The sequence below is a fragment of the Helicoverpa zea genome, chromosome 16, assembly GCF_022581195.2.
Source record: "Helicoverpa zea isolate HzStark_Cry1AcR chromosome 16, ilHelZeax1.1, whole genome shotgun sequence".
In the NCBI taxonomy this organism is placed as follows: domain Eukaryota; kingdom Metazoa; phylum Arthropoda; class Insecta; order Lepidoptera; family Noctuidae; genus Helicoverpa; species Helicoverpa zea.
The window spans coordinates 3,526,835-3,552,517 of NC_061467.1; the positions used below are offsets into that span (position 1 = coordinate 3,526,835).

Below are 25,683 nucleotides of genomic sequence, written 5' to 3' on the forward strand. Positions count from 1 at the left end.
AAACTCGACTTTTAGAATCGCTAGAGGCGAAGACACGGCAATTTCACCTCCAATTTGTTAAATGCTCTAACACAAGCAGGTACGTAGGTACTGGTAAAAGTGCTAACATGTACTGATCGAGCTCGATTCAATTTCAAAAGTAAACATCGTTCTGCGTTGTGCTAGCGTCAATGGTGAGGTCGTTTACACAAGAGCAATCATGTGTTGATGTTACTAACAAAGTGTTAAAAACTTTTTGATGAGTAAGCATGATGGTGTGGCAGCGTTTTTACTCTATCTGTCAAATATTAGTTTAATTATAGTTCGGCCATTCAGAGAATGCGTTCCTGACACGTCGCGATTGAACTGACGACGTAACTACATTCATTGATTATTGATATAATAATGTTGTTTTAATGCTCCTCAATTGTTAAAACGGTAAACAACCAGCAAAAATATTTTTATCGTAACTGCAACGCAAGTAAATCGCTGTTAGTATCGTTCAATCGCGACGTGTCAGGAACGCATTCTCTGAATGGCCGAACTATAGCGTTAGTTAATATTTAATAGGTATGAGATGGTAAAATTGTTTGACGGCTGTCATTTGAACATCTTACACAGTCGCTACAGTCAGAGTCTGACAACCAATCTTACATAGGGATACTGGGTCACAGCTCGGACCGATATCGCTCGCTCCTTGTAAAACACTGGTACCTACTCAGTTACATCCAGTTAGACTGGAAGCCGACCCCATCATAGTAGGATAAAGGCTAGGCAGATGATGGTGGATGTAAAAATCACCACACGTAAGTAAAACATCGACTTTCCTTTGTATCAAAGTAGATTGCAGTATTGCCAATATCATCTTATTGGAGACCCGACCACGGCAAATAAGTAGTCTAAAGCCAGTAGAAGACACGTTAGTTATCATCCAAGCCGTCAGGCATAGAGTGGGAGGCGCTAATTATGTATACTTTGACCTTTCACTTAACGAGGGACAGTTTTCTTTTGTCATACGATACCGTTTTTCTATGAAGAAATCCTTTCACTGTGTCCGAAATTCTATGCCCTGAGGCCAAGCTTTGCAGGCGTTTGTACAAAACTGACCTGTCTAGGTTTCTTTAACACTGTTTTTTGTTTTTCTTTGCACTATGGAACATTTTTGAATAAAGAATGTACGTGTGGCCAGTGGTAAATTAAATAAAAACTACGTGTAAAAAAATATTTTTATTACTAGCTATAAACTTCTTCAAAGCACACAATCCCACAACAATATTAGTCTACAGCAAATCAACGTTTATTAAATTCCACGCGACCACAGACAGAAAATAAAAACAAACAAAGTGTTGCCATGTTTTATAATGAAAATCCGATTCCTTTGTAGTTTTATAGTTGGCCACACTGTCGTCGCATCGAGACCCGCGTCATACGCATGGCTTGTCAAAAACTATGAAAAATTGAAACGGTGTGAAACAAAAAGATTGTTCAAAATGTGCAGGATTTTAGGGTGCAGGAGATATTTGCTTAGTTTCAATCGGGTAGCTTGAGGGAAAGCTAGAAAATTTTACTTTATATTATTTTAACTGTAGATTGCAAGTTTTGTGTTATTTTTTGCAGTTTTATTGGAAAATTCTGAAAAAGTGTGAATGTTAACTTAATGAATTGTTAAATGAACGATCGGTTTATTTTATGCTATTTTAATTTTATATGTTTTATTAATTTTGAAGCAGTGAGCAAAAGATTTGGTAATTGTTTACTTAATTTCTGCCGATAATATATAGATATTGTTTAAGGACAAGACAGTGATATGACCTTTTATATCGAATCGATTTAACTTAATATCTAAGCATTAAACAACATATGATATGTGTGAGAATACAAACAGCTGGTTGTCATTATGTAAATTACTTTTCATTTTTAAATCAAAGAAAATTAAAATTAAATCACTTTTTCTACATTCGCTCGTGTAGTAGGTAGACTATAAGTTGTACGTCGTCGACATTGAGTCAAAACTTATCTATACTATTTAAAGACTGAAACCGCTGAACCGATTTTAAAAATACCTTTATTTTTGGGAAGCTTCACTATTTCCGCAATGTTCAGCAATGTACTATTGCCTATTTTTCATGCTGGCATGCAGGCCATGCTGGTGATATCGCGGCTAAACAGCTAATATAACTTTTTGAAAATGTTTTCCAAGTAAAAATAATTCAAGAAAATGCGTAAAAATACCGTAAAACCCATCTTAGCACGATCAACACCTGCAGAAAGAAATAATAGAAGGAATCGAAGAGGATTGTACGAACACTTTCCCTAATCCATTGCTGAGAAAAGCGGATAAAATAACAGTTTGTTAAAACAGTGTCAACTCAAACAATGTTTTTTTTGTTACCATGGTGTTACCTGTGTAAGGACATAATTGAGTATGAAAAAATATTTCAAAATTAATTTACGTATATCACTTAAAAATCCCGCGTTTTCCCCCTACTTTAAAAAAGCGGCTTCAGCGAAATGTGAAATGTTATTTTTTAAATCGCTAAAAGAACTGTTTTACCAGTACCAGTCAATCAATACTGACCATGGCAAGACATTTCAACTTAATAAATTAATACATTTTGTAAAAGAAAAAAAAATGAATCATAAAACTCTTGAAGCCATAAAACCTAAATGAAAAATAGCTGACAATTCTCCGCGTAATAATTTACTGAATTAGGTCGCATACAAAACATTAAAATGCTGCTAAGAAAGTAATTAAGGACATTTGTACACGATCTCAGAAATACGAGGATTCAATTAATATTTACTAGGAATTTTTCAGTTTTTTTGATATCATATTAATTAGTCACTAAAATAAATACGAATAAGGATTTAGGTATGTATGAAAGTGGCCATTTACCTATTTAGGTTTGTTAAAACGACAGGTGGATTTTAATGTATATTTCCAGTAATGCTTATTATTATCGTATTTTTATCCATATGCGGAAAGTTTCCTCGACGAGAGCTTGTACAAAGGCACTTACGAAAAGTTTTTGTTTCATGATCTTTCAAGAAATTCTAAAAATTATAAGGTCCAAGGTAATTTGTATCAGAAAACAAAAACAGCCCAAGGGTGATCATTAATCTTCACAAAATAAACTCATGCTGATCATTCATTTGAGGCGTTTGAGCAACTTCCATGGAAAAGGAAGAATGCTGTGTTATGATGTTACTTTATAAAAAACAAAATAGGGGGAATGACACAAGTATATAAAAAATAATATGGTTACAATTGTTTGTTTCTTAACATAACGAAGTTCCTCACTTTTTTTTAATAGATGCAATAAGTATACAAGAACACTCAATTTCATGACATGCATGCAAATATGAAAAAGCTTCACATGAAATTTTTCATACAAAATATTATTTCAATATGACCTTTAAGCATAAAAGACTGGAGTGTGAGTAAATCAAAAGCAATAAAAAATATTGCGAAATGTTCAGAGCGTCAAATATTAAAAGCCTAGGGTTGGCCGATTGATATAAGGCTGCGTTCAAACTAAACTGAGTCCGCCGCCGAAAGTCAGCGTCTATGAAAGCGTCTATGCATATCTATTACGCACAACGTATCGTCAGTTAGATGTGAACGAAAAAGTGAATATGTATGTAAATACAATAAACTGCGTAACGTTCTCACATTCGGCGGCTGACAGTCAGTTTGGTTTGAACACCGCCTAAATCTTTGATTTATTGCAACGTCAAGTGAGCATACGTTACTGGCGAAAACAGAACAAAATATCCCCTTTCCTATGTAATATTTAAAAGGAAAACGTTGGAGATGGTTATCTTTTATTCGTACAATATGTACGCGATGACGTGACTTCGAGTATGATGTATTGGATCGCATTTATTCATGCGTCGGAATACAATTGCATAATGATGACTGTTCGCTGGAATAATTTTCAATATCGAACATTAAAAGACTGTATTGATTTACTAGTGTTAAACGCTATGTTACTTGTGGGTTTCTGTTCTTAGTTTAAATTCCCCCGTTGGAATTCGTGGTTAATTATTATGAGTAATGTTATGTGGAATTCTCAGTAGTTTTCATAGTGACGGTAAAATGTTGTTTGGTCCGTAACGTACCTATTTGTTGGAATATACATGTGCTACATAACGATACTAACAAACCAATATCTTATTTAATAAAATTAATTGCACATAGAAATAGAATACTACTATACAATTTCATTTCTATACACATAACAACATCAAACAACACAAGATACATAAGTACTTATGTAGCGCACTTGGAGTAACAACAGTACAGACCACTCCGGAATCTCGTAAAATATTTTATGTTTCTCGCATCGTACTGCAACTATCTGGACACTCAATTTGACAACTCTACCACAGTACTGGTGCCATGTAGGTACGGTACCCAACGGCTACGGCATCAAAAAGGTTATCTCCCTTCGCAAACTATTTGTCGACTATAACCACATTGCCCGGTATTTTTAACATGGCAATACCGTCGGATTATACAGTAGTAACGGGCAACCCAGAGGTGTACGAACCTTATTTGAATATCTAAATGAGTTTTAACAAACATAAGATTCAGGCAAATTATTTTGGTGCGAGTGAAAACGTTTAGAAACTGTACCTATCTTATTTAGCCAAGGATTGGCTTATTATGTTAAGAGCTTTACATAATTTAAAACGAACTTTTGCAAGCGTCTGTATTTAAATAAGAATAGTATTGTGAAATAATTTTGCTTTTCAGCAGAATTGAACGTAAATAATCTATAAGCAATTAGAATTTCAAACATGGAGAGTAAGTGTTTAAGTAAAATAAATACGCCCCTATAAAAGTTAGCTAAAAACATGCTTCATAGACTTCACCAAAGCTTACATTGCACGACCACTTTTCATTACTTCCCTGAATTTTACCGCTAAGTGTTTCCTACGTTTTGGCTTCACTCTAAACCTAGGTATTAGCAGGTTTACCGTACATTTCCAGTGCAGCTTTGATCTCGGTGGCATGCAAGCATAAATTACTGTCGGTTGATTTACGCCGAGCCCCGGTGACCGTAAAGTTTCCGATTATGGAATCAACTATTCTACATATGATATATATTCACTGCTTTTCATCGTATTGTGAGTTATTGAAACGTTGAATCCGTGGCTTCATTTGTTGATTTATTTATATCATGTTCTGACAAGGTTTTTTCGCTAAAATAACATTTCGACGAGGTATAATTCACTTTAGGTTGAAAAATTTAAACCAAAGTTTTGATGTTACGAGTAGTTACAACAAGAATATCATGTTCCATTTTCGAACAAATACTGAAGTATTTTATTTAAAGATGAAAAATAAAGACATATCAATTTAACAAAAATAATAAATATACGGGTTATAAATATCTACATGTATGTACCCATATTCGCAAAATAAATAAATTTAAATTTGTGTTATTGACTGTAAAATATAAAATGCGTAAGCAACAATTTTCCTTATTTCACATAATGTGTGACGTGATCGTTTCGAAAGCTCTGAAAGTCACGTTTTCATTCTGCCTAAATGCGTAACGGAATTATTTGGTACGATATTTTGAGGCAGATTCTTTCATACTTAACGATGTATGGAAATATTGGGAAGCAATAGATTGTGAACTGAGTTCAAATGGTAGAAAATTGTTTTGTGATTTTATGGACTCCTTTTTAGTAGATATGATGTTTTGGGGCTGTTGTCTTTGACGCAAAAATACTGCTCATCTATTATAATTAAAATTAATTAAATTATTTAATTAATTATTTAATTAATTAAATTATTAATTAAATTTAAATTAAATTATAATAAACGTTTAGTTTGGATTGATCAGAGACTTTGGAGTTTTTGCCAATCTTAATATTGTTGACAATATATGTAGGTATATAGCCATTTTCTATGCATGTATTCGTTTCAACGGACGAGTACGAGACTGAAAACCATAAGTATGCATAATAATCAGCCTCCTTTCACCTTTCAAAGTGGAAAAGCACTCTGAATATTGCAGTATCATTCCACAAATTGCTTTTAAAACAAAAAATCCGAATATAAACTGTCATAAATCTTGAATATGCGACGGGAAATATCGTATTTTAAATTTAAACATGGAATTACAGTGAATACGAGAGGCGATGACCAAAATGTAATTTATGTGAACAGTCGCTCATTAGGACGGACAGACTGAAATAGAATATTTGATCAATTTATGAGCGCAGCCAGTCCATGTTATATTTGGAAAGGTTCTTGTTTCAAATCTGATGTGTGCTTTATAATAATTCATTATCATTTTTGCATAAACCTCCTTTGTTTAAAGTTTTTTTTTCTTCTGCCTTATTTTAATGGACGAAATGGCCAGTTGTATGTAATTTATCAAACAAATGAGAATTTCATAGTCTCTTTTTAATATTCTGCAAAAAATCCGTGCTAGTGACATTGTCAAAAATTCCAGCTTCGGCCTGAGCAAATACGACTACTACAAAAGATAAATATTAAATGTTACTATAGTTGAACAAAGTATGATTTCCTTGAACAATTTCTCAGTAGGAAAAGGTCCGCCCACAGTTTCATGGAATCTGAAACATCTGACGCAATGTGGATTTACTGACTACAGACTGAAAACAGGTACAAAGATTAGACAGAGGTGTATGTACCCTATCGTTCTAATGTTATATTAAATGATATTTTTTTGCCCTGTGTCATGTAGAATTGGCACCAAATGCCTTTGTAATTCTTCAAGTTAGACATTTGATTTATTGTCCTTTTGTTCTTCCCGATATTGTCGAGAAGCTTTGCTTGTCCGATGTTGAACTCCAGAACTCACTACACTCAAAGACTTAATTATATTTTTTTAAAACCAAAACATATGGTAAACAAGAAATCTCCAAGCAAAAATTTAAATTCATTTCATATTTTTAACGTACAAATACCGTATCGAAGTATATTAATGGCAAATATAGATAATTTAATCTGTAACATAATCTCATTGGATCACCATTTAATATCCGCTCGAAGCTATCGGTTTTATTCAAACCTTAAGTTATATGTTTCGATATTTTCCAAACATAATCCGGTATCGATACCTGAAATATATTTCGGATTATGTTAAATTATGGTTGTAATTTAAAAGCTTGGCAGCATGGATTTGAAAAAGGAAAATTATAAAATGTCTCGTGACCATTTTACATTATTCGAGAAAAAAAAATGTTAATAAAGCAAGACTAGAACTACTTACGTCCATACATACCAATAGTAGGTACAGCCCTAGCCAACAAATCACCTCAAATAGGTATGAAGTAGGCTTCAGAAATCACACCTCGATGGCGCAATGGTCACCATGCCGGAACCTGAGGTCCCGGGTTCGATTCCCGGTTCGGTCGACATTTGTGTGCTGACCATGTTTGTTGGCCGTGGTCTGGGTGTTATAATATGGATTTATAAATATGTATATATGTAGCTATATGTAGTTTATCAGTTGTGTTAGCACCCATAACACAAGTTAATTAATAACTTACCATGGGGCTAACCGACCGTGTGTGAAAAGGTGTCCAGACATTATTTACTTATTATTTATTATGAACATAATGTTGTTGTGTCAAGCAGCGTTACTAATTAAAACATTACAAACCCAAGACCATTCATTCATAAACTCGTTTTCATAATAAATTACTGTCCTGCAAACACTGAGAAGTGGCAACAATCTTAAGTGAATTATAAAACAATTTTGTGTAATTAAATCACAACATGGCCGACGACTTGTTTTGGCGCGAAAACTCCGTCTTGTAAATGATCTATGCCTTATGTTTTTTTTATGTTTGACTTTATCTATGCCGTTTAACTTTTTCTTATATTTTTAATAATTTTTGTGTACAGTTTCTGCTTACGTAGATTTTATTAGGTTTTATGATGCAGTTTATTTTAGTGTGAACGTATCAATTTTTTTTAAGTTCTTGTTTATGTCATGCAAGCCATTGCATGGCCATTTCTATCTTCATGTTGAGGAAAGCAAAGGTCCCATGGGCTAACAGAATGACGTAACGGCCGCCCCATGACTTGGCTAATACTAATGTGATGAGGGAGTTTGGGCCATCTAACATATTCCGGACAGCCATATATTAATTCAGAACATTTCAGTAGTGGTCATGGGAATATTGTTGAATACTGCCGTAAAAGGGGTGGGTGTTAAATTATAGGTAAAAAACATAAAATAAATTAAACTGTTTCGATAATTTGTTCAGTTCTTAGTACTAGATGTCCCTCGCGGTTACAGGTCTTCAGAGAACACCCCGCATTTGCATAAAGAGTAGTTTCTATTTTCCCAAATTATTATCATTGGTTTCCCAAATCTATATGTAGGTACCTATAACAAACAAAGATATGTATCTACGCACTAACCATAGTTTGTGCCTATTATACATTCTGCCAAAACCACAAAAATAAATGGTTTCCGCTCTATTTGTTTTGCCCGCGATTTGCATGGAACTGGATATTTTTCAACTACATGGAACCCAAATGGGTTGGTTTGTATATATTTACACTAGTTGTTTTCTCGCGGTTTTACCCGCGTCCAGTGGGAAATACTGCCGGCACCCGGATAAATATAGCCTATGTAATTCGGGGATCTAGCTTTCCAACTGTGAAAGAATTTTGCAAATCGGTTCAATAGTTTCGTAGCCTCAAGGGTACAAATAAACAAATAAAAAATATTTCTCTATATTATATTAGTATAACACAGAGCGGTCGTATGTAGGTACTGTTTACTAATTTAAAAGCGTTACAAGAACCCGAATTAATTTTAGAACTCCGTTGGTACTTAATTATTTAACAGTGTATGAGACCGGGGTAATGTTATGCTGTATGCTTACATTTTCCGGCGTGGAGAGGTGCTCTTAGTAGCTTTTGTATGAAGTACACTCATTTTGCCAAATATTTGTGCTTTTTCATAATTTTTCGTTATTCTTTTGGGTAACATTTCTATAGATATTTAAAACTTAAAGTTATGCTAGTATATTCTGTTATATAAATAAGAATATGGTAAGTTCGACAAAGGCAAAATGTGCGACTTTTTAAAGCTACTAACTTGATTTTGTTATATATGTATGTATGTGCCTAAGTGAAATCTAACTTTACCCAAAGATCATCCTAAGCTGCCTTTTCAAGATAAAACAGACTTTAAAATACATCACACAAAGCTGAAAGAAAGCTCATAAAGAGACATCGACCTCAGTTTTTTACGATGATTGATTCAGATCATAGCTTGACCTTGCCAAGCATGGATGGCTCGTAAATAGCCGACAATGTCAATTGTTATGGGGAACCTATCGAAGGCCATTCATTTATTTTTCTATGGCTACTATAAATGTAATGGGACTAAAAATACCTGTATCGGAATGAAACACGCGATGGGTGTGTAATGACTAAATAATTTATAGTAATTAGCTTTCGTAAGCGCTTAATGGTAAAATGGATGTTGGCTTTGAATATAGGTTCTGTCAGTTAGATTCGTATGTGATAGTTTGTGATCGATATTGGTTAAAATTTGTAATGACTACCTGTATAAGTTGTAGCATTTATAGTGATTTTACTATGATCGAGTGGTACGCGGTGTCGGCATTTTCATCAGTTTTCCACCAACATGGCAACAGTATAAAATAATGTATAGGTAATTGAAATAAAAATAACACAAAACTGTAAATGTAAAAACTAGCAATCTTACTTAATATTGTTTTTATCCTCAATAACATAAATTATGGATTTTATAAAAAATACCCTTAACCTAATCCAAAAGTGACAATAAAATTTCAATTTAGAAAATATATTTTTTAGCTAGCGAAGGCCTATTTAAAAAAAGAACATTTGACTTTGACTGTGATTTCAAAACGACACTTATATTTCAGCTCTAAATTATTCAAATCTAAAAGCTAAGCGTAAAACAGCTTCAAATCCATTATACAATATACGTTGACATACCATTCGTGCTGTCGTGTGTACTGGTCGTATTTTTAGACAGTCATTTGTCAATGACATTGCATTTTAGTAGTGTATCGCGTTTTCTGTGACATGCAATATTGGAAAAAGTTAGCCATCCATACATATTACATATACAGAATGGACTTTGCAATACTCATATAAATTTTAGTACTCTCCTGAAGGGGCATTGAGGTCGGCACCTATCTATCTCTACTTAGATCTGCAAGCCTGTGAAGATTTTTGACATAGACGTAATATCTATGACTTTTGATAAGTAAAATTGAAAATAGAACGATTCTTTTGTTTCTCTTAAACGTTTAGTACGTAGGTACTTATTAGCTGAATGGAGAATACTCTGTCCATTTACTAAGTCTGTGGGCACTTCTGCTTTTGTGAATTCATAGTAGGCACTCCGTAGGAGGAATGTCACGTAAGTAACGTATACAATTGTTCTCTGTACGTCAATGTCAGGGGTGAGAATTTTGGGTCGGCATTTGTGATTTTCACAAGTCTGTGGGAAGGTACTAATTGTATGAAGCTAGTAGTTAAGGATATTCCTCTATGTCTACCCCTGACTGTGATATCAATAGTGAATTCGATGGTTATTTGGTAAGGCCTACAAATATTCAACTGCCAATTTTTTATGTCAATTTTAATTGTTTAACTTAGCCCTCCTATTATTACTACAGACATACGATTGTTTAGACAGTAATGAAAATACACAGCCCTCATCAAAGTATAGACTAGGCAATAATTTCGACAATGTGTTTATAACACGAATATTCAAGTTACTAATAAACATCTGTCTTATTAATAATGTTATTAGAATACAAACACGCTGTATTTAGAGAAACATGAATGGAATTCAAATAAGCTTCAGGTACAAAACATTTGTTTGTAACGTTCAGGAATGTTCAAATGTACATGTCCTTAGTATTATCCTCACAAATCTTTTTTATGTGTTTTAAATGAGCATCTGCGGCCTTTTCGCCATTAAGCTTCCATGGACCGTCTTTATAAAGGTTATGAGGAGTAAGCTCGATTTGGTCCAAGATTTATTGTTCATTAAGGTCGATTTTAAGGTTTGATATAATGAATTAGAGTGTTTGAAAGTCTTATATACTGATATTTCTTCAGGTATTAGCTGTAGACTGAATACATACATATTTAATGAATGTTCCTTTAATATTTAAATAGGGTTCACTTATACATAGGGTGACATAATACAAAGCAGTATTTCACAGACTACATTTTTATTGATATAGGAAACAAAAGATACGTATAATGCATAATGCACGATCGTCCTGAAACCCATAAACGTACCTACAACACTTCAACTTATATAAATACCTATCTTTGTCCACAGATCATCCCAAGTGAGATGCCATGGAACGCGGCTTCGGCAGTGAGGTGACGTCACCACCCAGGATGGAGCAGCGCACCTTCGACGGCACAGCATGGGACGGCTAGGCTGAACTGACAGCTCAGATACCCTCGACTCATGGAGGTGAACGGGACGGAAGCGCGGGCCGAGGAGGCCGTGGCGCTCGCGCTTAGCGTCGCCGTCACCGTAGTCTCCGCCATAGGATTGCTGCTGAACGCCTATATATTGTTCATCATTATTATTACTAAGCAGGTAAGGGAAGAACAAGAAGTATTTAATCTTGAAAGTGTCATTTTTGTTAGTGCCTATGAGAAGGATGTGTGGTGAGTTGGCGATCTCAATACCAGGAAGTCATCCATACTTTTAATAATCAAATATGGTGATTAGATTTTGAAAATTACAGAAATTATGATTTCTAGATAAAATTATATTATAAGACTTTTACAATGGATCAAGTATTTGATTTATATCAGAACAAAGAACTTGATTTATATCAGATTAGTAAATCAAATATCTTTTGAAATTAACGAAATTTTCATAACAATATAAAAATGGTCAAGTTTTATTTTCAAACGATACGAATTATCCCTCATTGTATTAATGAAGGTTACGAGTAATATTATTTACCAGACTGATTAACCGAAGTCAAAACACGAGACTTCTACAATACAAATACAATAGCATAAAGGTAAGGTAATATTGATACAAAACATTCCTATTGTTCTCATCATGAATTTAACATCACATCAATCTTGAAATAACCCAAGTGTACAGTGTACATGGAAGTAATTACAATCCAATTATATTCGGAGCTATTTGGGAACGTAAACTACGTATTCTGAATAGGATATGAAGGATATCGGAATAAAGACAGCCTTCGCACGCCATTGAGGACGTCAATCAGTAAGTTATTCATAAATAATTGTATTATCTAATGATATTCATTCTCTGTATGGCGGGGTTAAGGGTGCTTTTCCCGTAATATCGAGTTAACCAGTATCATTTGATAAGATAATCAAGATACACAACATCAACAAAATGTTTGATTTGAACTTCGAACGAAGAGCTTAGACTTCCACAGACTAATAAGAGTACTGAAGCTTCTACAAGAACATAGACAACATAGATTGCCAATCAAACTTCGTGCCTAACCCCACTGCTGCTATTAGTAAACTGTCTAAAGCAAAACTATGCGATGCAGACATCGACATTTGCAATAATTTGCATGCCCAAGAGCCTGACGACCAATATGCAATGGATTTGCATAAGTTACACGTCATTTATCAACTAGAAGGAACTTCAATATTGGTGAATAAGTTTAAGTCACCTGAGAGTTCGATGACTTATCAACTGTCAAAATTGTCTCATCTTAAAAAAAATATGACCGAGCTGCTTATCTATATCTACATGAATAAAATGGAGAACAGAAAAGAGTTCGTGTAACTATTCTGCCTTCAAAAATTATTATCAACGCCAACATAGATCATAGTTTATCTTGTTTAAAAGTTAGTGTAGTCTATGGCGTCATAATTAGAAACTGGAGTAGAAGCGGTAAACTTATCAGTTTATAGTGGAGTTTTGCTTAGATAAAGTTAGTGAAGTTAGTTCACTTAGCCAACTGCGCCCGAGTTAAATGTGCCTAGTATAATTTGTGAGTTTTGTTGGCTGTTATTAATATATTCGTTTATCTTTCAATTTACTGTGCCTACTTCACTGCTGGATACGTTTCTCTTAATCAAATTCTAAATTGATAAATTTTATCAATGGACTTTCATTTTAGGTATGAGTACTTCCTCCATGTTTATTAGTAGGTCTGCAATATTCCGTACATACTGGTGCTAGTTGTAAATTGAAAAAGGAATTACCAAAAAGCTTGAGCACCTCCTTTTTAGAACTGTTAAAAAACTGTAGTCACGTCCTGCCCATTCAAGGCAGAGAAAAACAGCCAGCTTTAGAAAGTGTGAAAGTAGTGACAATAGTAAATAAGGAGGTCCGAAAGGCCTGAATCGAATATTGCTAACCCCTCTTTAATTGGGTTACTAAGGCGCGAGAGCTTTTAAACACACTACTTCTGTTTGAAAAAAGTATTTGGAGAATTTTCTTTCCGTGTTCGATCAGGTATTCCATTCGTGTCTCATTCGCGTGCGAAAGTCGAGAAATGAATATTTTTCGCCTTGGAAGCTCTAAAAAACCTATTTTACTAAAGCGGTACTTTATGACTAGGTGAGTAGGTATTTGAAAACTTAGTCACTTCCTTTATAAGGAACCCAATATTTTATAGTTATTTTTTTTTATTTATCGCGCCCTTTTTAGTGAAAACATGAATGACACATAGAGAGGTTTTTGCCAAAAACGTTACCAGTAATTAGGATGGCAATCTTTATTCACTTTCACGCTACAAAGAGATAAAATTGCTTCAGAAAAAAAAAACTGAGGAAATGAAATGAATGAATAGCCCAAAAAGCGATTCAATGCTATTTTCCTTACATTTTTAATTCATTTTTTCAATTTCAAGAGTGCTTGTTTAGCAAAATTAATTTACACACAACTCATTAGTAACTTGGTAAATGTCGTGTTGATAAAAGTACAATTTAGAGTCATTACGGACACTTGACGATTCACGTTTAACCCTAGAAGCCTAATCTATTTCGAACGTACACAAAGCCTTAACATACGTCTCAGAGGCGTACACATATAAAAGCCCCGATTTTAGGTACATTATTTAATTATTATTTTTATTATTGAGCAGACATTTTAATTTGGAATATAAACTAAAAATAAAACAACACTGTTATTAATTATAACTATAATTACAGTTATTTATTACAACAACAAAAACAATATGCATAAATTGGTACAAAAAAATTAACTTCTTCAAAATCAGCTAAAACATATATATTTTTTTTGAATACCAAATATTTTTTTTACGCTAATATCTATTCTTAGAGCAAACATTACAATTAATCAGATTTGAGCTTTAACAGTTTACCAAATATGTCCATTCTGAGTTCGATTACGAACACGATAAATCCGCTCCGAGTTGGTAGGTGGTAAAACACGGTCTGCGCCAGATGATGGACCAGCTTCTGCAACAAGGGTGGGGTCGGTTTCTTCAGAGGCTCCAGATTGTTGTAAAGACGAAACGTACTCAGACACTTCATTATTTTCGTCCTCGCTTTGAACGTTGTCGATAATCTGGTTATCCTCAACTTCGGAATCTGAATCTTCCTGAGAAGGATTGTCTTCCTCGTTCAAAATTGCAAAAATATCGTCTTCGTCTAATATATTACACCGTGACATATTTATACCTGAAACAATGCCGAAAAAAGATATAAAATATACGAAAAACAAACAATAGTAAAATCACTCAATCTCAGTTAAAAGTTACAGAAAGCCTAAACATACGTCTCGCAGGCGTGCAACACTTCGATAAATCAAAAATGGCGGGACTTACCTCAACGATACGGGCACCATCCTCTAGCTCCCGTCGGCCACGGAGGTAACATAAGAGCACCACACGCTAGCCTCAACCGTCAGAAAAAAACAAACGATATTCGAATGCGTGTACGTCTCGCAGGCGTAGATTAGGCTTCTAGGGTTAAATTCTAATATAAGCAATTATTGTCAAGCACCGTAAGTACGTTTTATGGGGCCAACTCAAGATTTCAGGAGAAACGAAAAGATACGCAGACATTTTTGTTGATACTTCCACGATTTTCATTGATATTTGACTTTTCTAGAGGTTTTTTTCATCTGGAAAACTGAAAATGCTTTACGGAAGATATACAAACCTGAAAAGCTGGGTTCATTAAATTAATGCAAAGAAAATAGTTCTAGCTGCAGTTAGGGATGTGACCCACATTCCATGGGAACTCACGAACCCGGATAAAAAATGCCTATAAGTAGTTATCTCCACCGATAGGTACATGACCAGCTCCTGAGACTACCACGTTCAGGCAAATAAGCGTACAAATAACTCTTCAACTTTCTAATATTAGTATGGATTTATGTTTTTTTTTAGTCTTTACTTTCGGATTATTCAGTCACTTCACTTAGATTACACCAGAGTGAGTTTCGCGTTATCTTATAATGAACTTCAGATCGGAAAACACTCAATATCGAATGTAGTATCACAGTTCTTCTTTCCTAGAAGCAAATAAGTATTCGAAGAAACCGTTCAATGATTGGAAGAAGTGTTACCAAGTAGTTCGTGTTTTATATACAATATACAACATTCAATACTAGTTTCCGCCCGCGTTTTCACCCGCCCCTTTAGAGAACTACTTTCATCAAAATTCGTATAGTAGTTTTAGCATTTTAGCGTGAGAGAGCTACAAACATACGTTTTTGGAATCATTCGCATTTATAATATTAGTAGGAGGCTTTCTTTTAGATGGGTTGCAATGGTTGGTTTTGAAGCTAAAACAACTATTGGTCAATTGTTTGAAGATGACATGACTTGGTCCCATAATCCACACGAAGTGCTGAAACAAACGGTTTCTGTCTCTGTTTAGAATGGTCGAAATTTATGCTCTCTACTTACCTATGTCCTAAGCTAGCTACGTAAAAACAAATAGCTACACATACGCAATTTTTTTAATCTTAAATGCCGGCTGTACACACGTTATATTTAAGGTCCAGATTATACTTAAGGACCCAGAGTCTACCGAAGCGAAAGAAAACTGGAGGTAAAGATAAAGATATTTTATTTGTAAAACATGAGTATACAAGGTGTTAATGATACAATAAATAAGATCCTTCATGTTTTGCCGTTATTAAACAGCGTACAAAGAGGTTTTTAGACGACCAATAGGATCCTTTTTCTATTGGTTGTTTAGAAACTTCCGGTCTGCTTTGATTAAACCTTACCGGTATCTTCTTTCAATAAAAATCATACAAAGGTCTCCACTTATTACAAGGAAACAGTCATATTTACAGAGTATCTATTAAAGAAAAGCCCTTCTTCTTAATCAGCAACTTAAAACAGGACAAGCCAATAATACTCTAACTCCAGTACATACGCACCGGAACTCGTGCACATTTTCCCAGAGCGATTTACTCACGATATAGCAATGTTATTTCTAAATCCTAAGCTCGTTATGTCGCAACCGGGATGCCCCAAGGAGTGCCACACTCGCTGTGGGGAAATCTTTCTAATGCAAGACGGGAAGCTACAAGTAAATATTATTCGAATTACCTCCACACAGCCAATCTGTGTAAGTTTTAATTAATTCCTTGGTATTAATTAAAGCTTGTACTTAAAGCGAACGTTTTGCGCTCACTTTGATGAATGTGGCAATACGACGAAGTGGGGATTGTTCGTCAAAGTCGTCAACTTTGGTGTCAACTTTGAATCGGTTATTTGGGTTGTTATAAAGCTCTCTTTAAAAGTCAATAAGATTTAAAGTTTTGTACTGCGGTTTTAATTAAGTGCCTTCGTTTTGCGGTTTTCCATTATCCTTATCAGAATCGTTTTATGTATCAACCTGCTGGAAAAGTCAGGCAAAAAATATTGATTATTTTAGTATAAACACGGAACGTTAAATTGGGTGGAACTGGTAGTTTTTTGAAGGGGAGTTCAGGATCAAAATAATTTAATACATGTTAAAGGCATTATAGAAACGGCTCAGTAGTAAGTATACCTACTAGTAATAATCTATATTCCTAAAAGACAGATCAGAAGGGGTATACAAACATTAAAAACACATTTAAATAAAACTACTTTTACGGATTTTATCGCGTTATATTAATATTATTTAATCCCAGTTTCAGTAGTAGTTAGTTCCAGTAGTTGAATATCTAGCGTTAAAAAACCTTCGCGACAGGCCTGAATTAACAATTCTACGTGCAGATAAAGGTAATGCTACGGTGGTGATGGATACGTCAGATTACAATGATAAAATACAAGACCTTTTATCGGATGAAAGTACATATAAACAAGTGAAGACCGACCCCACAACAAAAACATTGAAATCAACTAGTGATTTGATAAAAAAGTACTCCGAAACATTGAATCTAGACGTAAAATACCTAGTTCCTAGCTGCGCAAAACCACCAAAGCTGTATGGGCTACCGAAGATACACAAACCTAATGCTCCGCTACGACCAATAGTCAGCCAAATCGACTCACCAACCTACAGATTGGCTCAACATCTGGCTAAAGTACTTTCACCATTGAGAGGAAACACAGCAGCATATGTAAAGGACTCGTACCATTTTGTCAGTGAAATAAAACACCTACAACTAGCTGACAATGAAACTATGGTCAGTTTTGATGTTCAGTCATTGTTTACATGCTTACCCGTTGAAGACTGCATCAAGATTGTGTCTAAGAAACTAGCAGAGAATAACATGCCTACTGAATATGCTGAACTGTTAAAACATTGCCTAACATCTGGCTATTTACTGTGGAATAATCACTTCTACACGCAAGTGGATGGTGTAGCAATGGGCTCCCCAGTATCTCCCATTGTTGCTGATATCTTCATGGAGGATTTTGAGGAGCGAGCCCTGCAATCTGCACCCGTAACACCCAAATTCTACAAGCGGTACGTAGATGATACTTTCACAATACTACCATCTGACAAAGTCACAGCATTTTTAAATCATCTTAACTCCATAAACCCCAAAATTCAATTCACTATGGAGTCAGAGGCAAACAACTCCTTAGCTTTCTTAGATGTATTGGTTATCCGTAACCCTAATAACACCTTGAGTCACACTGTGTATCGGAAGAAAACCCATACAGACAAATACCTTCATGGTGAGTCCCACCACCACCCAACACAGTTATCTACCGTTGGTAAATCATTGTTTCAGAGAGCACGTGGGATCTGCGATGAACAACACCTGGGTGCTGAGCTTCAACATGTCAAGCAAGTACTGCACGACAACAAGCTCCGAGTACCGCGCCCTCGTCGCAGAACCCGCGTGAAACCAGCCACAGTTGAGCGTCTACCTGCTGTTCTTCCATACATAAGAGGAGTCACAGACAAGATTGGCTACATCTTGAAGCGAGCTTCAATCAAAACCTACTTCAAGCCGCTGAAGAAGATCAGTCAATTCTTACCACCTGTCAAGTGTCACATACCTCTACAAGATGCGGGTGTATACAAGCTTGAATGTGATTGTGGTCTCTCTTACATAGGCCAAACTAAAAGAAGCATAGGGACCCGCGTAAAAGAACACATCGCCGATGTCAAACACCGCCGTTCCAGACAGTCAGTAGTTTGTGAACACACACTAGACAAGGCCCAGCATTACATCAGATTTGATAAACCACAAGTCCTTGCAAGGGAAAACCGATTCCTACCTAGGATGATTCGCGAGGCTATTGAAATTAAAAAACATCCAAATTTCAATAGAGAAGATGGCTGGTGCATACCACCTGCTTGGAATCCCATCATAGAAACTATTAAATCAAAATCCAAGCCTACAACTGCTCGACCTATGGATACAGTGAGCTCGTTTTGCGTGAATCGGATTGTCAATAATAATCAACAAAATGTAGGGTAGCTGTTTGTAACTAATATATCAAGACGACCAACACCTTAGTCTGCCCGTGACCATGGATGCTGTAAAGGATCCGAAACGTCGGGATTAAATAATATTAATATAACGCGATAAAATCCGTAAAAGTAGTTTTATTTAAATGTCTAATATTCGCGTAAGTGTCAGAAATCAATATATTAAAAACACATAATTCATAGACATACGACCGTGCAAGTTTTATTGCTCACAAACATTACTTTTATAAATGATTTAACGATATCAAAACGAAGTTATTAAAAATACAGCATTGAAGATAATTTGGAAATCATATCAATTCTGAAGGTCCGTCATCGCAGTCGACGTCGTAATTTCTTCTTCTTGCCAGCCTGCTTGGTGCAGGTTGGGTGCAAGGATGATTGACATCTAAAAATATACAGAGTTACTGGTAAGAAGACCGCATTCTTTCAGGAGGTAATAGTATAGGTCAATACGGACAAATTTGACCATGGGATACACTTTAGTAGCTATTTTCTCAAAAATATTACTCTTCATTTTGTATACTCAATACTTGAAAAACATCTACATTTATCTAGTTATCCAAAAAGACACAAACAAAATACACAAAAATCCGCAAAAACGAGACTTTTAACTAATAATAAAAATTTATACGTGTACCTAGACGACTTATAAAGAAAAGATCTTGAAATTCGATTATCTTGAAACGGGTTAACTTTTGCCCAGTGTATCCCATGGTCAAATTTGCCCGTATTGACCTATACTATCACCTCATGAAAGGATGCGGTCTACTTACCAGTAACCCTGTATATAAAAATGAAACCCGCTTTCCGTTGTCACGACATAACATGAAAGCGGCTTGACCGATTTGGCTGAAAATTAGAGGGGAGGACTCGGGAGAAGGTTTTAGGATAGTTTTTGTCACCATCCGGCTACGGGACGCGGGTGAAACCGTGGGCGAAAGCTAGTAATATATAACTTCCAAATAATAACTACACCCCATCATGTCGTCTGAATAAAACTACAATGTATTTTTATCGTCCTGCTTTTAAGTATAAAATTTTATTACTGTCCTGGAGCTTAAAATCACAGTCTCTTTTAATTTCTACCCTCATTCAGTCTTTGTTACACCGGCTGTAGCCAGCGTAGTGCTAGCGATATACATTTCTGTCACGATTAAAATAAAATGGCTCACTTAATAAGACCCAAGTAAAATTAACTAAAGTGCAAGTTGGTTATTGTTAAGTATTAGTAAATAGCGAATAAATGGTAATTCTGCTATTTGAGACAGAGGTCGCATTATCGTCAAACACTTTAACCATCTGTTTCTTAATTTAACTTTACTTGACTTCATTTAACATTTTAAGTTTAACATTTTACCGTTTTTTGTTTGTTTGTTATTATTGTAAAATACCTATCATGTTGTTATTTTTGAGCACCTTCAAAAAACCTAGATACTGAAACAGATAAATGTTTCATCATGATCCCTTCAGAAACTGTCTGACAGGATATTTTATCAGCTCTACTAAAATAGTTTTCGTAGTCCACGATGAGAAAACTTTAATATTAATTAAAATGAAAACTGAATTATCCACCCACAAAAGAGATGCTAACTCTAACCTAATGTATTATTCAATTCGTTCTCTATAAAAAGAGCTGAGTACTCATATCGATTGCAACTGCAGACACAGCTTGCATTACCGAAGAAGGAAACGTAACGGAGATGCCATAAGAATTGTGCGGTCAGGCGTCTTCTTGTAGGTCAATGTATCGTACGTTAGACGTGTTCAAAACGATCAGTTACTAGAACTAACGAGGTGTTCGGGATTCTTGTCAAATCACGACCAATCTGTCAAAGATTGGTCTTGATTGATTTGATAGGCGATTTTATTTTGTAAAAAGTGGGGTTCTACAGAAGGTGTATGAAAGCGGAGCTGGGACGTTACTCGTCCCATGAACACCTTTCTTACATGTTGTGTTATGATATCTCTAGTCATTTTGTCCTCCATGGGTTGCACTAATTCTAACCTCACTGGGTTTGCAAACAGACGGAGCTGTGTTGGTCTATTACACTCGGTAGCAGGGAAATTGGCGCAACTTATAGAAGTGTTTCAGAGTCTTTTGACTATAGTTTATTGTTTTAGAAGAGATAAGATTTAATTTAAGTAATTTTAAATTATGATAGAAATAATATAGGTAGAAAATATTAAGTACCACTAGTTTTAGCAAATGATAAGTGAATACTGTCCCGTTATAAATGTTCCCTAGTGTAACTACCTATGTAGGTCAGGTATTTGTTATCAGAATACCTTCTATCTAAGCTTACTCTTATTTAGTCCTTGCGAGAAATATATCCAAAGGATGCAAGGTTCAAGTGAATTTCAAATGATGCTATTTTATTTATAGGTATAGTAAGTTCAACTCAGTCTTGCGCGCGGCCTTATGTGTGGGTAACCCTTGTACATACACAGTGACTTTGTGTGCGTGACAAGAGGTACAGTCGGGTACAAATACAGTTATTTAGGGGTTACGGCTGTTTAAAGAAAAACAGTTATTACGTAATTTAATGTTTATTTATTTATAATGATTCTGAATCGCTACTTGAAAAATCAAATGATGAATTTTCGGATTCGCTACTCTCACCGAGGTAAATTATAAATTTTGACTCCATGTCAAAATGTCTATAGTATTTTTCTTTTTTCTTTTGTACATGTCGACAAGTATTACCCAACATCCCTTCATCAATATGACTTAAACGTTCATTTATGAGTTTCATTATTTCCGTCTTATTTTGGTCGACATTATGCGAAGCAATATTATTTTTTAAAATTCCCCACACATTTTGTTTACATTATTATACTAGATTATACGTCTTTTTACATTCTTAGTCCACACTTTTATTTATTGTCCGCGTACCCCGAGCTAGAAAATATGTAAGGAGTATTTAATTCATCTTAGATATTTCACCTCATTTATTTCTTAGATACTGTCAACGTCAATTTGAAAAAACTTATGAGAAAATAATGAAAAACTGTAAAATGTAATAATAAAAAGCTTTGAATGTTGTTTCATTTTTTGAAACGCTACCTGACTCCTTAAACATTTTCTCCGTGAAGAACTAGACATTTTCGTAAACGACTGTACCCATAACAAAAAGCGATAAGAACACGTCATGCTCGGACGACGTCACTGTCACACGAATGAAAGTTGTATATTTACAAGCCGACGCACACATAGGGCCGCGCGCAAATCTGAGTTGAACTATCTATACAGGATTGAATTCTACCTTCGTCCCGGTTTTATTGCTCGGTGCTGTAGGAATCGCAACGATTGGACCTTGATAAGGATTCCAGGGTCGAAGAAAGTGATTTTAGATTTTTCATAAGAAAAGCGCTGTAGAATCTAAAATAGATTTGAGCATGCTCGTATTTAAATGACGAATCTGTTAATTTCAATGTGTTTTTAATCTTTTAAGATATAATGAAAGAACACTATTAAAATATGTATTGAACAAATACTTATTTTCACCTTTAATAAAAACGTTCATAAGGGAGTTTTAGGTATCTAAAATATCAGTATACTGACAGGGGAACTTGCAATGAGTAATTACAAGCAAGCAATGTTCTAGCTAAATGTACGAAACGACTTGCATTTAAATGTAAATGATTACGTAGTTTTATTTCAAAATCAGGTACGGCAAAATAATGTCGGCGAAAGTCACAAAATAAAAGATAAGAAGAGGTTCAAAATCTTTTATTTTACTGTAGCTTTCTCCATTGAGTTTCCCATCAGAATTTCATTATCAAATCCCCAGACGTCTGAAGGTAAAGGAATATGATTTCACCATTTGCGTCCGAAAATGTTCGGAATATTGAATTGCATTCGGATTACCTTGTTGTGCAGGTGTTACTAATGGAGTTTACGGAATGGTACGTCCAACTCTGCCTTTTTGGATACCTATTTGAATGCATTATGTGTTGTTTTAGGATTAGCCCATTGTCAGAATGTACCTAGGCTTTAGTTTTATAAAGAAATGATCGATTGATACAAGAGAAATGGTTTTCTTGAAACTGGAATGAATTGAACACACTAAAAATAGTGTGGAAAGTTTGAAACTACTGAAAATATAGCAGAACATAGCATAGCAGAACAATAAATAGCTGCTAAATCTATTTTATAAATACACGGGAGGTACCTACATAATTGGCATAGAACCTGGGGAACCAGTTGAAAACTATTACGTAACTATAGGTGATAGACGCTAGAGAGTAAAACTATTACGTAACTATAGGTGATAGACGCTAGAGAGTAAAACTATTACGTAACTATAGGTGATAGACGCTAGAGAGTAAAACTACAACTGAGTGCTTAGTGCGAGTTTTCGTGAATTTTTTTACGGACTCACATGAGAGCGCGTATACTAAGATTTGTATGGAACAAAAACAGCTCCACCTAGTGTCAAAAATTGGAACCTGTTTTTGTTCCATACAAACAGTGTTGCCAACAGTTGTAGAAGCTTACCACCAGAGTCAACTTTTAAAACCACCAGAAAACCACTAACAAAAATTTATCCCACACTTAAAATCACCAAATTCACCACAAAAAAAATATTGTTTATATTTTATTGTAACCTAAAACAATTTAATCATCCAAAGATGTAACTCGGCAACGATAGAAAGTTAAAACAGACAAAGCATTACATCTGTTTAGCAATTCATCCGACCCGATCCGAATCCTTCACAAATTATAATCGGCGTAGTAGTTTCACAAATTGTTTAGTTACGCATTTGACCAATGAATGAGTACTTAATATAATTATATAGTAGTCGTTCACCTTTTTGTTTTGTAGATGCTTTTTTGACATTCCGTGAGACTTCAAATCTCCATAGTAACTCCTTAAAGTTGTACCACAAAACTTACATTTCGCTACTTGACCCGCAGTACTTTCAACATTTCGCCACTAAATAGGGGACTTAAACCACCAGTATTAGTGGAAAATCCACTAAGTTGGCAACACTGCATACAAATCTTAGTATACGCGCTCTCACGTGAGTCCGTAAAAAAATTCACGAAAACTCGCACTAAGCACTCTGATGTAAAATAACGTTCCGTAATGACACGACATAAATGGCCTTACTACAAAAACTTAAAACCCTGTTTTACACTTGTCTAAAAAAATGTTGGCTGCAAAATGAACCATATGTCAACGTCATAATTTGACATTTTTTTAGACAAGGCTTAAACTTACGTTAAAAAGTTTTTGTGGTAACACGGAAATTGTTTTAGTAGTCACCGCATTTTTTGTTGAAACTAGTCCAAGAATTGACACAAAATGGTCATGAAACATGGTTTGGCCATAACACTTGTTTTTCATGGACGAAAATTTATTTATGAATCAAGCCTCACAACAGTATCTAATGAATTCAATTCAAATTTTTGACACGAAATTATGGTAAATGTTGAGCGATTTATGTTAAAACTTTATCGTAATTTTGTAATGACTTTAATTATATTTAACATAGTTAAACTTAACTAGGACGACATTCATTTACTACTCCATTTTTCGAAAGTTTTTCGCATATTGTTGTAGTTCCATCGAAAGATTGCTCTCAGATTATAAAACTGTTTATAATGGACGTTAGGATTTTGAAACTATGTAAAATGCCATTATTTCTAAGACGGTAAGTTTTTCTTTTAATAACAAAACAATTTCAAGCGCGTCTAGAGAATGTCTCCGAACAAAATGACCAGTAAAATTCAAATAATCCCGTAACAAGTCTTTTAATTAAAAGAATACCGCTGTGAAGTTAAATTAGTTTGACAAAATACCAAAGTACTCTAGGAAGCCGAGTTCATCCGGATTTTAATTTAATTTCATATACTTTTGGTGGATTCATTCAATGTTCACGAAAGTAATTATGAAAAATAGAATGCCTTTTGGATTGTTTGGGGCAACTATGCCGACTGTTTGTTTTTATGCCGTAAAGTGTATTAATCAAAAATCCACCGTAAAGGCATATAACTGAAATCTCTTCATCGTAGTGAATAAGTAATAAAAATGAAACACAGCATAAAAACACTTTGGCTCAAAAAATATACTAGACTAGAATGACCTTCACACATGACCCACCTTTGAATCAAATGACCAACCAAAGACCTTCTAAAACCGACTCATAAGTCATCTTTGATGTCACACAGATATTGGCAGCACTAGTTGGCTAGATTATCTGAAGGAGCTGGTGTTAAGCCGGCGCTCGTGCCGTATCTACCACATCGCACCATTCACCTGGGTCTATCCACTTGGACGCCACTCGTCTTGGCCTCGAAATGGAGGAATTGTCGCGAAAATTGCTCTGGTTCCGTACCTCGTTGCTACAGTTTGAAGCAATTGATACGAGTGACATTTGTACCAATTTTAAAAGCGAACAAACTACCAGATCTGTTTGTGACATAATACCAAAATATATTCACATTGTAAAAATTATTTCAGTTGTAATTCTAGAATGACGAAATCTACTGCGAGGGTCAAAGGATTAATAAAAAATATAGATAGTGCTGCATTGGTCCTAGTAGCAGGTACTTATATGAAATATTGATAGTAGTACTACAGGCAAAGAACGTTGTTACAGGATTTTTTTATTATTTATTTTTTAGTGTCTTTTTCATATAACACGAATATAACTTAGATAAAGTACTCACAAAAAAATAAATGCCTAATAAGCACTGTCGAACTTTCCTCCCCTTGAAATTTGGTTGAAGATATTTCGTTGTTGTTCAAGAATCCTCCTCAGTTCTCCTTTATTTTATTTTCTCATAACCTTCC

At 34.9% G+C, this 25,683-nt stretch overlaps 1 protein-coding gene across 1 annotated transcript in view; it reads left to right on the forward strand.

Moving 5' to 3' along the window:
- The window catches only part of LOC124637434 (beta-3 adrenergic receptor-like), a 114,577-nt gene that overhangs the window by 73,937 nt on the left and 14,957 nt on the right, over positions 1 to 25,683 (forward strand). Inside the window, exon 2 of the mRNA XM_047173916.1 lies at positions 11,337 to 11,606. Within this exon, the coding sequence (XP_047029872.1) occupies positions 11,472 to 11,606 (135 nt within the window). The 5' untranslated portion in view covers positions 11,337 to 11,471. The remainder of the gene's footprint in view (positions 1 to 11,336; positions 11,607 to 25,683) is intronic.